This window comes from Budorcas taxicolor, chromosome 5, assembly GCF_023091745.1.
Source record: "Budorcas taxicolor isolate Tak-1 chromosome 5, Takin1.1, whole genome shotgun sequence".
Classification (NCBI taxonomy): Eukaryota; Metazoa; Chordata; class Mammalia; order Artiodactyla; family Bovidae; genus Budorcas; species Budorcas taxicolor.
The window spans coordinates 41,319,930-41,334,326 of NC_068914.1; the positions used below are offsets into that span (position 1 = coordinate 41,319,930).

General features: G+C 44.9%; 2 protein-coding genes across 2 annotated transcripts in view; one reads left to right on the top strand and one right to left on the bottom strand.

Moving 5' to 3' along the window:
• GNPAT (glyceronephosphate O-acyltransferase) overlaps nt 1-5,033 on the bottom strand; it is a 37,170-nt gene extending 32,137 nt beyond the window's left edge. Inside the window, exon 1 of the mRNA XM_052640082.1 lies at nt 4,808-5,033. Coding sequence (XP_052496042.1) covers nt 4,808-4,885 — 78 coding nt within the window. The 5' untranslated portion in view covers nt 4,886-5,033. The remainder of the gene's footprint in view (nt 1-4,807) is intronic.
• Nucleotides 5,034-5,121: 88 nt separating this feature from the next.
• C5H1orf131 (chromosome 5 C1orf131 homolog) overlaps nt 5,122-14,397 on the top strand; it is a 32,499-nt gene continuing 23,223 nt past the window's right edge. Inside the window, exons 1-2 of the mRNA XM_052640896.1 lie at nt 5,122-5,253; nt 10,064-10,407. Of these exons, the coding sequence (XP_052496856.1) occupies nt 5,166-5,253; nt 10,064-10,407 (432 nt within the window). The 5' untranslated portion in view covers nt 5,122-5,165. The remainder of the gene's footprint in view (nt 5,254-10,063; nt 10,408-14,397) is intronic.

A 14,397-nucleotide genomic window follows, 5' to 3' on the forward strand; every position in this document is an offset into this window, starting at 1 on the left:
CTGGTCTAACTCAATGTCTAATACAGTGGTTTTTAACACAGGCTGCATATTAAAATTAACTCAGGGAACTTAAAAAAAATTCTGATGCCCAGGCCCCTCCCAAAGATTCCTGATTATCTGGTCTGTGAGTGCTACCTGCGTATCAGAAGTATTTTTGAAAGTACTTTAAGTATTTCCAACATGTGACCAGGGTTGAGTGTTACTGCTCCGTAACTGGCCTTCCCTACGTCTTGCTGGAAAAGTTTTTACCAACCTAAAATAAACACTCACAGGAGCAAAATACAATGAGGAGTTCAAGTTAGAAGACTGAGGTGAAGTGTTTTTCCGCCACTGTCTTCCCTATCTTACTTTGTACAGCAAGCCTCTACCTGTATCTCCCTAACCTGCTCTGGTGGGCCCATTCACTCAACAGTGACTGAGAGCCCCAAATATACCCGGCACTGTTCTACAAGCTAAGAATACAGCCTGAACAAGGTAGACAGGAAATGTGCCTGAGGGAGCTGAATGTACCCTTAAGGAGATAAACAACAAAGAAACAAGACAGGTTCACGTAGGGAGTCCACCAGGAACACGCTGGTAAAGGTGCATCTACGGGAGAGCCTTGATTTATAGCACGTGCCAGTGTCTGTGGTCTATACCCTCCCACTGTGGCAAGTTTCAAGCTACCAATGCCTGTGTGCGTGCTAAGGTGCTTCATCGTATCTGACTCTGTGCGGCCCTACGGACCTATGTGCCATGGGATTCTCTGCCCATGGGATTCTCCAGGCAAGAGTATTCGAGTGGGTTGCCATGCCCTCCTCCAGGGGGTCTTCCCGACCCAGGAATTGAACCTCTGTCTCTTACATCTCCTGCATTGGCAGGCGGGTCCTTTACCACTAGCGCCACCTGGGAAGCCTCAAGCTACCAACACAACCTTTCTAAACAGAGTTAGGAGATAGAAGGAGCTACTGTACTTTAGGATTCCCACCTTACAGTGTGACATAAATAACTTCAAGAGCATAACAGTGAAATTTAGTAACCTAATGAGGAAGTGCTGAGTATTAACTATTTTTAACAGATTTAATGGAAATTTATATAATAATCTTTAATTTTTAATAACAGGAGTGTTTTAACCTTATGGTTGCAAACTTCATACAAGTTAAACAATGAGCTTTGAAAGTCAGGATAAGACTGCTGTAGCATAACACTGAAGAGAGAATATAAAGAAAATAAAACAGTAACTAATGAAGAGTGATTGGAGAGCTACTTTAGACTGAGTGTGGGGGCGGGGTAAGGCCTCTTTGAGGAGATGATGCTTGAGCTGGGATCTTAATAATACTAATAACAATAATAAAAGGCCAGCAAGGCAAAGTTCTGGGAAAACACAGCATGTTGTACAGAGAGGACTCTAAGTACTCTGAGGAGGGCGCACGCTCACTTCTGAGAAACAGAAGGCCAGTGTGGCTGAACACCAGCGAGCGAGGAGTCAAGTCAGAGACAGAGCAGTTGCCCGACTGTGTAGTCTTGCAGGACACTGTAACAGGACTAGACTTTTCATTCAGGCTCTAACAGCAAGTTCTCATATGGGTCACGGGCACACCCAGCAATTACCCACTCCCGGTGTGCTTGGCATCTGTGGCATCACTGGAAGATTCCAAGCAGACCCATGGCTTCAGACACAACCTACTTGCTGATGGCTGTCATATCCATGTATTGAGGCCAGATCATCCTCTTTCACTCTGGTGTCACGTTTAAATATCATATGAAATATATTTATAGATCGTATCATTAGAAATAGCATATTTCTAACTGTATTTGGATGTTTCCCCAATACTTTGTGATGTATTGGGTCTATAACAAGATAATTCACAAGTTAAAAAATCATAATGTTGCCTCTTACATCTCCAACTTACCACACCCTAAACTGAAATTACTATTGTATAACTCCAACTAAACCTGTTCTTCTTCCTCTTTCTTATCAGTGAAAGGTGGCATCATCCGTCCAGGTGCCCTATTGCAGAAATCAGGAGTCAGCTTCAGACGGCCGCCTCTTAGCCGCCATATGTAACTGTCCTGAGCACCAGACAGACTCACCCGTCTCCCTTCTCCACAGACTTACCGCCACTGCCTTACTTCAGGCTTTCATCAATCACTTCCCTGAACTGTGGCAACAGAGTCCTAACCGATCTTCATGCTTCCAGATCAGATTCCTTCCCTAACCAGATTCTCTTCCTACAGTCTCTGCTTAAGTAAAAGAGATTATCCACACAATCATTTGAGAAACCTAGTAGTCTTCTTGGACTTTCAAAAATACAAATCCGATCATCCTTAAATGATGCCCCGTAGGGACTTCCCTGGCGATCTGGGGGTTAAAACTGCACAGGGGGAACAGGTTCGATCCCTGGTCAGGAAACCAAGGTCCCACATGGCGCAGCCAAAAAAATAAATAAATGGTTGCCTCATAAAGTCAAGATTTATCCTTAAGGGCATTTAAACATATAAAATTCCTTTAGGAAATATCCTCTGCCCATTTGCTTAGCGGTGCTTCTCATATTCCCTTTATTCTACCCTTGTCGATCTTGGTTCCCCCAAACATGCTAGGGTGTGGTCTTCTGACACTGGCACCTAGGGTAGTCTTCCTCTTCCTCATATCTTAAAATTCATATCTTAAAATCTCATTTCAGGTGTCATAGTCTCTTAGAAGCCTTCTCCAAGTTCCCAGACAGGTTGGGTGCTCCTCCTCATCCCTCCCACAGCATACTGAGCGTGCTTCAATCACTGCGCTTATCTCACTTGCCTGTGTACTAAGTTGCTTCAGTTGTGTCTGACTCTTCATGACCCCATGGATGAACTGTAACTCACCAGTCCATGGGGTTCTGCAGGCAAGAACACTGGAGTGGGCTGTCATGCCCTCCTCCAGGGGATCTTCCCAACCCAGGGATTCAACTCACGTCTCTTATGTTTCCTGCATTGGCAGGCATGTTCTTTACTACTAACACCACCTGGGAAGCCCTTACCTCACTTAATTATGATTGTTTATTTTCATGATCTCCTGTGAAGTCCTTAAAGGCAAGAGGTGGATCTTTAACTTCCATATCTTGGACACTGTCAATACTGACTAGAACACTGTAGGTACCTACTACTGTAACATCTGCTGCAGTCAGCGGTTTCTAAAACATCTCTTAAGATAAGAGTGTTGCTCAATTAAGAGCATTGGCGAGGAAATATATAAGGGCGGTCTGAACCAGTAAGAAAAAGTTCAGGTTAACAAGAAACTAAAGACTGTAGTCATAAGAGTAGTAAGGGCTGCTGTCTAGCTCCAAAAGTAGTAACAGTGTACATGCAATTGCTTTAGTTTTTCACATGAAAAAGTGGACCAAAGTCTTATCCTTGGTGAGTGGGGGAAATAAAAAATCAATTATTTCCTTTAATACACATGTGGAAAATTGCTGTTAATTCATAAACCAAGTTAGGGCTGAAAAAGCTACCTAGAGGGAGTCAGAGCTACACAGTAACCCTCTTCACTACATTCCAAGGTTGAAATATTTCACTCATCTATGAAGTGAGGTCAATGAAGAGAGAGGCACAAGTGATAAACCTCAGGAGAGTGGACAATTAGCACCAATTATAAGCCCAGGCTCTTCACAGCAAGGGGACAGACGTTTTCCCATGTTCCACTGATTTCCCAATTTGAAGGTAGAGGCGGGTTTTGTTGTTGTTCAGTCGCTAAGTCATGTCCAATTCTGTGCAACCCCACAGACTAGCCCGCTAGGCTCCTCTGTCCATGCGATTTCCCAAGCAAGAACACTGCAGAGGGTTGCCATTCCTGTCTCCAGGGGATCTTCCAGACCCAGGGATCCAACCCGGGTCGCCTGCATTGCAGGTGGATTCTTTATCATATGTACATTCTTTTCTGAAACTGAGTTTCTTGTTTACTTTGCTCTTTCATATTCTCCCTATTACCACGTTCCTACATAAATTAACCTTAGATTTAAGCCAGAACATAGATAGCATGACTTTAAAATATGCACTTTTATTTCTTCCTATGGTAAATAAAAATTAATTTATTTTTTAAGTCAGTTGCCCCAGGGTTGTGCAATATTGAGAGCTACAAATTTCTGCCTCAAAATTTCTTCATGAAACTGTGAGTGACCAACATTCCGTTGGCAAAAAAAGTTAAAATCAGGAGAAGGGGTTTAGGCGGTGAAAAGGCCAACTGTAGGGAGGCCGGGTGCCATTAGCTGTCTTTCAAAATGACTTGCGGGAAAAGTTACAATCATGGACAGAGACAGAAACACAATAAAAATTTCCAGAAACTCCAAATCTTCTTAGATTAAGTCTTAAAAGCTCGATGTACACACACAGGCCAAATACTTTTTCTCCCAGGAATATCACACCTGCAAAAGAGCGGGATGGGGAACCACAGGCTACCTCAGGTTGGGTCAGACCCGCAGGCTTCTCCGGTTCGAGAAACCAGCCAAAAGGTAGTTCGACACGCCCTCGCTAGAGAGGGAGATTCCCAACTCTACTCCCTCGTTTCGGTGTCAGAGGCTTCCTGAAGGCCCCATGCCTGGTGGAGTGAAAGGGAAGGAACGAGCGGGCAGGAACCAGAGGAACCATCACCAACACAAACTTCTAAAGGCATAGCGACGTTCACACTCACCGAGATACACCGTCGCCCTGGAAACCAAATCAATCACCTGGTCCCTCCTCTGGGGATCTCGGACCCACTCCTTTGGACCTCGGGTCGCAGCCCGGAGGAACCCGGGACTAAGAGAAGGGGGTCCTCTCGCAGCCCCGCCCCGGCCTCGCTCCCCTGGGCTCATACCGAGTAGACGAGCACGACAGCCCCGGGACTGGTGGAGCCAACGGAGAAACAAGAGTTGGATGAACTGGAACGATCCATGCTGCGGCTGCTGTCCCGGGCGTGGCCTGGGACTCTGTGCTAAGCAGTGGTGGTGGTGCTGCTGTGGGCGGTTCTTCCGCGCGGGGCGGCCCGACCTCGCCTAGGGCGGCAGCACCCTCTACAGCCCCTCCACAGGCCCCCGGGCGCCGCCATCTTAACCAGGACGGAAGCCGCGCGGGGACTTGCGGCGCGCGCAGCCCGTCGGAAACCGGAAGCGGACGCCGAGCGGCGGGAGGCCCGCGAGAACTGCGCCGTCTCGGCGCGGCCCGCCGCCCTCACGATGGCTCAGGAGACCCGGTTGGCGATTTCCGCGCCTCCCGGTTCTCAGGCCCTTCTGGGCGCTTTGCTCCAGAACCTCTACGACTTTGGTGAGTGCGGGGCCTCGGAGCCCACGTGGAGAGCCGACTTGAGGACCCCGGACGTGGCTGGCCTCAGCTTTCAAGCTAAAGATGATTGCTCCTCGAGCACCCCTTCGGCTTTTCCAACCCGGTTCAGATAATGGGTCCTGCACCCTCCCCTCTCCTACGACCGGGGTTTGTGAGTCGTTCTATGAATCAGGTGTCCCAACTCGTTCCTGAGTGTGAGGGCCAACCGGCTTGCTTGTCGAAAGCATTAAGGCTTTCAGACTTAACGAGGAGATGTGCACAGGACCTCATGCTCTGGAAATAGCGGCCTTTCTCACTCCCGACCTCTGGGAAGCCCCTTTCCCCCACGCACCCCCAGATCCGCCTGACCCTCGGGCATTGGCGGCAGCTTGTCGCGTTGGGACCCAGTCTTTTAGTGACTTCAGAGAACGGTTTCACATGAAGCTTTTCACGACCTTTCAGCCTTAAGTTGGCTGACTTATGCTCGCCTTCCTTCATCTTGATTGCAGAAAAGGAAACTTATCATTAAAGGTTGCGAACTCCTGGCACTTCAGCAAGGAGCCAGTTCTACACACTCTGAAGAACTTACCCCAGGGAAGATGACACTGCTTCATGCACCAGAAATCATTAGGCATTAGTGCTTTATAGGTCAAACGCATTTCTTCCATTTGTATTGTGATGTTGCCGTTTTATTTTGGAGCCAGTTGCTCAAAATTCTAAGCTCATTACATAGCTTGGAATAAAAATAATAGCTAAAAAAGCATTGCGGTTTTACCATATATACTCCATACTTTACATGTATATAGTCATTTAATTATCACAATAATTCTATGAAATAGATATTGTCATTAATACTATTATTAAGAGACAAATAGCCTTATTGTAGAAATAAGCACTAGAGATTTAAAAACTTGGAAGTTCACCCAGCTAGTAACTTGAAGAGCTTGGGTTCTAAGCCCCACATTTTCTGTCTCCAACTCACTCACTTGTATTGACTTGTACTGTGGACAGAGTATCTCTGGGCCTTTGGAAGTGTTGGAAGACAGAGAAGAATTAGTCTCTGACCTTGAGAAGTCCTGAGGAGAAGAGTTTTTCTGCAAAATCCTAAATAATAGTTTGTGTTAACAGAGGCTGGAACTTACACTTGGAGCTCTGAAGACACGGCTGTATCTACTTGTTTTTATATCCCTAATGCCAAAGTTTAGTTGGCTCTTTTTTTAATGTGTCTATTTTATTGAAATATAGTTGACTTAGAGTGTTTCAGGTGCACAGCACGGTGATTCATTTATACAAATACACATATTAGTTTTTGAAATTATTTTCCATCATAGGTTATTACAAGATATTGACTATAGTTCCATGTGCTATACAGTAAACCTTTGTTGTTTGTGCATATCTATTTTTTAATTAGAAATCTAGCATTTATACTAAGTCAAACAAGTGGAATTAAAATGTAATTTTTTTATTTAGGCAAAAATTCAGGTTTTCTTAAATATATATTATACATATGTTTACAAAAGCTTTTTAGAAAGAAATGGAGAAATTGGAGAACATAAACTAAATGAAACGGGAGCACTGAATATGAAAGAAAAAGTGAAACTAGGTAAAAAAGAAAAGATCATCTATAGTCTAATAGTTTTTAAACATAAGTGCTCATTAGAAACGTAGCTGGAGCTCTGAAGAAAAAACTACCTGAGCGTTTGTATTTTTCAAAAAAATTCAAGATAATTCTCATATGCATCTGGATTTTTAAAAGTGATTACAGGTTTTTCTATTAGATCCTAGTTTTGGTGATATAGAGTTCTATTATTTTTCTGTTGACCAATCATGATACAGTAGTGGTAAGTGAGTAGTAGTTACATAATTACAAAGTAAAAGATGTTTGTCAGTTTTCACAGTCAATAGCCAGACAAAATTAAAATATAATTACAATTGCAAGCCATAATGGGAACATGATTCACGATATAAAATAATTACATAGAATTTAGGGGGGATCAAGTAGAGTGATGTGGTCAGTGGATGTGCATACAGGCACATTTTTCACCCACCCAGTCTGTCTTTTGGTTGGTGCATTTAATCCATTTACATTTAAGGATCTATATGTATGATCCTATTATTTTATTACTGTATATAATATACTAATATCCTACTATATTATTACCGTTTTCTTAATTGTTTGGTCTTAATTGTATAGGTCTTTCCCTTTTCTTGTGTTTCCTGCTTGAAGTTCATTTAGCATTTGTTGTAAAGCTGGTTCCATAGTGCTGAATTCTCTTAACTTTCGCTTGTCTGGAAAGCTTTTAATTTCTCCATCATATCTGAAGGAGAGTCTTACTGGGTAGAGTATTCTTGGTTGTAGGTTCTTCTCTTTCATCGCTTTAAATATGTCATGCCTTTCCCTTCTGGCTTGTAGAGTTTCTGTTGAGAAATCAGCTGATAGCCTGATGGGAGTTCCCTTGTATATTATTTGTCATTTTTATTACAACAAAATGGGGTTGCAAAGAGTCAAACAACTGAGCAACTATCTCTTACTCAAGCTTGTTGATAGGAGGGTCTAGGTCTTGCTCTGGTGGGCAGGGCCTTGCTCAGTAAAACTTTGATCCAATTGTCTGCTGATGGGTGGGGTTGCACTGCCTCCCTGGTAGTTGTTTGGCCTGAGGCATCCCAGCCCTGGGGTCTGAGGGCTCTACTGTAGGGTTAATGGCAAACTCCAAGAGGGTTTACTCTAAGGGAGACCTTCCAGTGCCCCCGTCCCTGTGGTGAGCCGCTGCCAACCCACACCTCCAGAGGAGGCCCTTCCACACTAGCAGGTAGTTTAGGTTCAGTCTCCTGTGAAGTCATTGCCCCTCTCCTCTCGCTCTTGGTATGTACAAAATTTTGTTTGTGACCTCCAAAGACTGGAGTCTCTGTTTCCTTCAGTTCTCCGGAAGGCCTGTAGTCAAATCCCACTGGCCCTCAAGGCCAGATTCCCTGGGGATTCCAGGTCCCTTTGTCAGATCCCCAGGCTGGGAACCCTGACGGGTTCAGAACCTTCACAGCAGTGCGAGAACTTCTTTGGTTTTATTGTTCTCCAGTCTGTGGGTCACCCGCCTGTTGGGAATGGGTTTTGATTTTATTGTGTTTGTACCGCTCCTCTGTCTCGCTGTGGCTTCTTCTTTGTCTTTGGACATGCTGCTGCTGCTGCTAAGTTGCTTCAGTCGTGTCCGACTCTGTGCGACCCCATAGACAGCAGCCCACCAGGCTCCCCCGTCCCTGGGATTCTCCAGGCACGAACACTGGAGTGGGTTGCCATTTCCTTCTCCAATGCATGAAGGTGAAAAGAGAAAGTGAAGTCGCTCAGTCATGTCTGACTCTTAGCTACCCCATGGACTGCAGCCTACCAGGCTCCTCCGCCCATGGGATTTTCCAGGCATGAGTACTGGAGTGGGGTGCCATTGCCTTGGGGTGTATTTTTGTTTTGGTGGGTTCCAGCATCTTCCTGTCAATGATTGTTCAACAGCCAGTTGCAATTTTGGTACTCTTGCAGGAGAAAATGAGCACACATCCTTCTACTCCACATCTTGACCAAGGTTTTCTAGTCATCTCTTAATACATATATTTTCTTATTAAAGGTTTGTGTTTTAAATTTAATTTTTGGCTGCACTGGGCCTTCACTGCTGCACCTACCTGGGCTTTTCTCTAGTTGCGGCGAGCATGAGCAAGAGCTCTTCTGCAGTGGTGGTGTGCCAGCTTCTCCTTGCGGGGACTTCTCTTGTTGCAGAACACAGGCTCTAGACTCACAGGCTTCAGTAGGCGCAGTTCATGCACTCAGTAGTCGTGGCCCGCAGGCTTAGTTGCCCCACAGCATGTGGAATCTTCCAGGAGCAGGTGTCAAGTCTGTGTCCCCTACATTGCAAGGCGCATTCTTTACCACTGGACCACTGGACCACTGGGGGCCAGTTAAAGAAGTCTGATACACATTTACTGAATAAAAAACTGAGAAAATACAAGCAAGCATAAATACTCAGCTAATATTTAGAGAGCCCTGTGATATTCATACTGTCAGTCAGTGAGGCCTAGAGTTCTTGTCAGAAACTTCAGGTGACTGGTCAGAGTTTAAACAGTTAAAACAAAGGGGAGGTATATTAGTTGAAAATAAAGACATTCAAATTTAGCCAATTGTCTTGGCTTCATCTTGGGCTTCCCTGGTGGCTCAGATGGTAAAGAATCTGCAATGCAAGAGAGCCAGCTTCAATCCCTGGGTCAGGAAGATCCCCTACAGAAGGAAATGACTGCCCACTCCAGTGTTCTTGCCTGAAAACTCCACAGACGGAGGAGTCCATGGGGTCACAAAGAGTCAGACACAACTGAACGACTTTCACTTTTTCACTTTCAAAGGCTTTCAAATTAAGCCAGTTGTCTTAGATTCGTTTTAGTTTATAACCGTGAAAGGAAACAGGAAGACTATGGTACCCACCTGTAACCCTAGAGAATGTTAAAAAGAAGCAGTGGTGGATGTACGTACACTTTTAGCACAGACTGTGAGCCAGCTAGGATGACGCTTTTAGTCAGGACCAAGGTAAGGACTGGGTAATTGTACTAAGAATCAAAGACATGAGTGTAATTACTTTGGGAAGAGATGACTAAGTGCTTTGGAGTCTGGATTGTGTAGATACTGGATACGACCCTCTGAAGAAAAACAAATATCTTCTTTGTGTGTATTTCTGGGTGTTTGTAAACTGTGACATGTGGACACGTGCATTCATATGATTTGATATTGGTGACAGCTGAAGCACAAAATATTTATTCTTCCTTTTTGTGTTCAAAAAAACAGGAGAGACAGAAGATGAAACAGAAGAGAAAAGAGTCAGAAAAAAGAGAGAGAAGAAGAGAGGTACGGGGACCCTGGCATCCTTGGCAACAGAGCCAGCTCCCCAGCCCGAATCTCTTGTCAGAGGCCAGAGGAAGAGTGCTGCCAGCTTCTTCCAGGAGCTCCAGGAAGAGCTGCAGGGCACTCCTGCTGTGACCCCCAGTGGTTCCCCTGCGGGGCCTGTAGTCTCTGGAGCTGCAGCAGCCCGCTCTCCCCCAAGGAATGACAGGGAGCCAGTAGAAGTGGTACAGTTTCACAGCCGAAGTAAAAAAAGAAAACAGAGCCCAGATCAAGAGGAGAACGCAAAGGTAATGAGTCGGCTCATATGGTGAAAACCCTCATGTTGTCCTGCCGCAGTTCTAGGCACTGCGGTGTAGCAGTGAACAAAACAGGCAAAAACTGCCTTCTCTCAAGGAACTTCCATTCTGATGAAAAGCAGAGGGATTCTGCTGAGCAGCAGCCTCGGGCTGCATTTGTAATTCTGGCCCAGAATTCAGTCCACGAGAGAGGTGTGCTTGCTTATCCAAACTTTTTCACAAGTTTTTGTCAAGTTCATTGCAGAAATCCAGATATTTACATTTCTGTTGCTTTCTGCATGTCCTATAAACTTGTCTGTCAGCAAAAGAAAAAGAGGATTGTCTTGGTTTCTTGGGGCTGCTGTAGGGAAATTAATTCTCTCACAGTTCTGCAGCCTCAAAGTCCAAATTAATGGTGTTGGCTGGGCCCTGCTCCCTTCTTCAGAGGGTGAGTTCTTCCTTGCTTCTTCCATCTTCCGACACTTACAGAACACTAAACTCTTCTTCCGTCTGTATGTGGCCTTCTTCCTGGTGCCTGAGTGTCAAATCTCTTGCCTTTCTCTTGGAACGACACCCATCATTGGATGTGTTGTTGTTCAGTTGCTAAATCCTGTTCAGCTATTTGTGATCTGGTGGACTGCAGCACGCCAGGCTCCTCTGATCTCCATTACCTCTTGGAGTTGGCTCAGAGTCATGGCCATTGAGTTGGTGATGCTGTCTAAATATCTCATCCTCTGCTGTCCTCTTCTTTTGCCTTCAGTCTTTTCCAGCATCTGAGTCTTTTCCAAGAAAAATAAGCTCTTCACGTCGGGTGGTCCAGTATTGGAGCTTCAGCTTTAGCATCAGTCCTTACAGTGAATATTCCGGGTTGATTTCCTTTAAGATTGACTGCTTTGATCTCTTTGCTGTCCAAGGGATTCTCCAGAGTCTTCTCCAGCAGCACAATTTGAAAGCATCAATTTTTCGGTGCTCAGCCTTCTTTACAGTCCAGCTCTCACATCAATACATGACTGCTGGAAAAAACCATAGCTTTGACTAAACAAACCTTTGTTAGGCAAAGTGATGTCTCTGCTTTTTAATACATCCTTGGATGTAGGGCCACCCTAAATCTGGGATGGATCTCATCATGAAATCCTTAACTTGATAACACTACAGAGATTCTTTTTCTAGAGAAGGTCGCATTCACAGATTCCTGGCTTTAGTGCAACCCACTCCAGTGTTCTTGCCTGGAGAATCCCAGGGACGGGGGAGCCTGGTGGGCTGCCGTCTGTGGGGTCGCGCAGAGTCAGACACGACTGAAGCGACTTAGCAGCAGCAGCAGCAGCATATCTGTTTGAAGACCGTGATTCAACCCACTGCAGAGACAGCTAGGCTTGCACATTCTTGATGAACGTGTGAACACAGGCTAGGATGTAGCCATATCTCCTTTGATCCTAGGTCAGCTTTCCAATTCTTATAGTATCCAAGTACTGGGGCAACGGGAATCCTTACAGGCAGATAAGAAATGGATTCTTTTGGCCCTTGTAGCCAGAGCTCCCAAGCTGGCCAGCCAGGGAGCTTCCAAAGATTGGTATTCTTTGCATAGGGTACTACCTTGGGCCAGACAAATATTAGTATTTTCTGTGTGTGCCATGATAATGAAGAAGGTTGGAGAACAGTGCTGTGAAATACAGTACTGCCTTTGGGGAATTTAACTGATGACTAAGCATCTAGATACCCTCGTTTCCTGAAATGTCTCGGTCTTTAGTTTCCTCTTATATTCACTTGCGTTCATCCTTCTGGAATAGAGTTTTATTTTGTTTTTTACTAATAGAAATGACAAAAAAAGTTGTCATTGAATGAGTCTGTATCTCTCTGTCTCTTAATAATAGAACATGTACAGCAGGCTTTTTCTTTCTGCTCTACAGAATCCCCTTTCACTATAGTTGGCTTTTCTCAGGAACCTCAGCTCGCTTTACCTTTTGATGTGGACCTTTTTGTTTGTTTGTTTATTCTGGGCTGTGCTGGGTCTTCGCTGCTGCGAAGGCTGTTCTCTGGCAGTGGTGAGCGGGGCTGTTCTCTGGCAGTGGTGAGCGGGGCTGTTCTCCGGTTGTGGTGAGTGGGGCTGTTCTCTGGTTTTGGTGAGTGGGCTTCTCATTGCCGTGGGTTCTCCTGCTGCAGAGCACATGGGCTTAGTTGTGGTGCACGGGCTTAGTTGCCCTGCGACATGTGGAATCTTCCTGGACCAGGGACTGAACCTGGGTCCCCTGCCTTCGCAGGTGGGTTCTTAACCACTGAACCAGCAGGGAAGTCCTCATTTTACATTTGAACTTCCTCATCTTGATGAAATTTTTTAGCTCTTCTTGGTGTTCTGCCCTTTTCTCCTTTAAAAAATTTATCTTCTGAAGATGTAAATGTGTCTGGCTAAGGAGACAGTATGTGAACACAATGAAAATACATATGCCCATAAAAAGACTTTAGAATGCTGATATTGCAACATATAAATAACTGCAAATTAATATTGTGCTAGTCATTATGGCATATCCTGGGTATAAGGCACACCAGGCAAAGGCCAATTCTTTGGAGTAATTAGGACACATAATGCTATGCTAAGAGTTTGCAGAACATGGGGAAATGTACATGTTGTGGCCCCTGCTCTCTGAAAACTTACAAGTCACCATCGGACAGTCAGATAGACATGGAAACAGACATGATAAAATAATGGCGGCTTCCACTGACCAGTCACAGGAACAGCTGGTCATCTTTGAAGTATTCTGTTTGTTTTTTATTCCTGTTTTCCTTTATTTCTCCATTCATGTGGCTCCCCCAACTAGTCAATTCTCCATGTGAGTTCCTGTTGCCGTCTGTTGTCTGAAGTACTCTTGAGAACACAAGAGGTACTGGGAAGTAAGTGACCTTCTTTTCCCAGAATTTAGGTTGTGCCATCAAAAATGATCCAACTACACAGTGTATTGAAACAGATATTCTTGGGTGTGATATGGTGATTTATAATAAGAAATATTACATTAAACATTTGCCCCTGTTTCTGGCATAGAACTCCTAAAACTCTTAGAATTTCTTCAAAGATGAGAGAAATAAAGGTGTCCTTTCTGTTAGTGAAGTGACTTGGAAAGCATCCTTGAGTGGGAACTAGTTGCCAGGAGAACCAGCCTTGTGATTAGAGGACTGGATAGTTCAGTCCTACCCCCTGACCACTGGAGAAGGCAGTCAGTCAGTCAGTTCAGTCGCTCAGTCGTGTCCGAATCTTTGCAACCCCATGAATTGCAGCACGCCAGGCCTCCCTGTCCATCACCAACTCCCGGAGTTTACTCAAACTCATGTCCATTGAGTCGGTGATGCCATCCAGCCATCTCATCCTCTGTCGTCCCCTTCTCCTGCTGCCCCCAATCCCTCCCAGCATCAGGGTCTTTTCCACTGAGTCAACTCTTTGCATGAGGTGGCCAAAGTACTGGAGTTTCAGCTTCACCATCAGTCCTTCCAATAAACACCCAGGACTGATCTCCTTTAGGATGGACTGGTTGGATCTCCTTGCACTCCAAGGGACTCTCAAGAGTCTTCTCCAACACCACAGTTCAAAAGCATCAATTCTTCGGTGCTCAAACTTTCTTCACAGTCCAACTCTCACATCCATACATGACCACTGGAAAAACCATATTCTTCACTAGACAGACCTTTGTTGGCACAATAATGTCTCTGCTTTTTAATATCCTATCTAGGTTGGTCATAACTTTCCTTCCAAGGAGTAAGTGTCTTTTAATTTCATGGCTGCAGTCACCATCTGCAGTGATTTTGGAGCCCCCAAAAATATCTGACACTGTTTCCAGTGTTTCCCCATCTATTTCTCATGAAGTGATGGGACCAGATGCCATGATCTTTGTTTTCTGAATGTTGAGCTTTAAGCCAACTTTTTCACTCTCCTCTTTCACTTTCATCAAGAAGCTTTTTAGTTCCTCCTCACTTTCTGCCATAAGGGCGGTGTCATCTGCTTATCTGAGGTTTTTG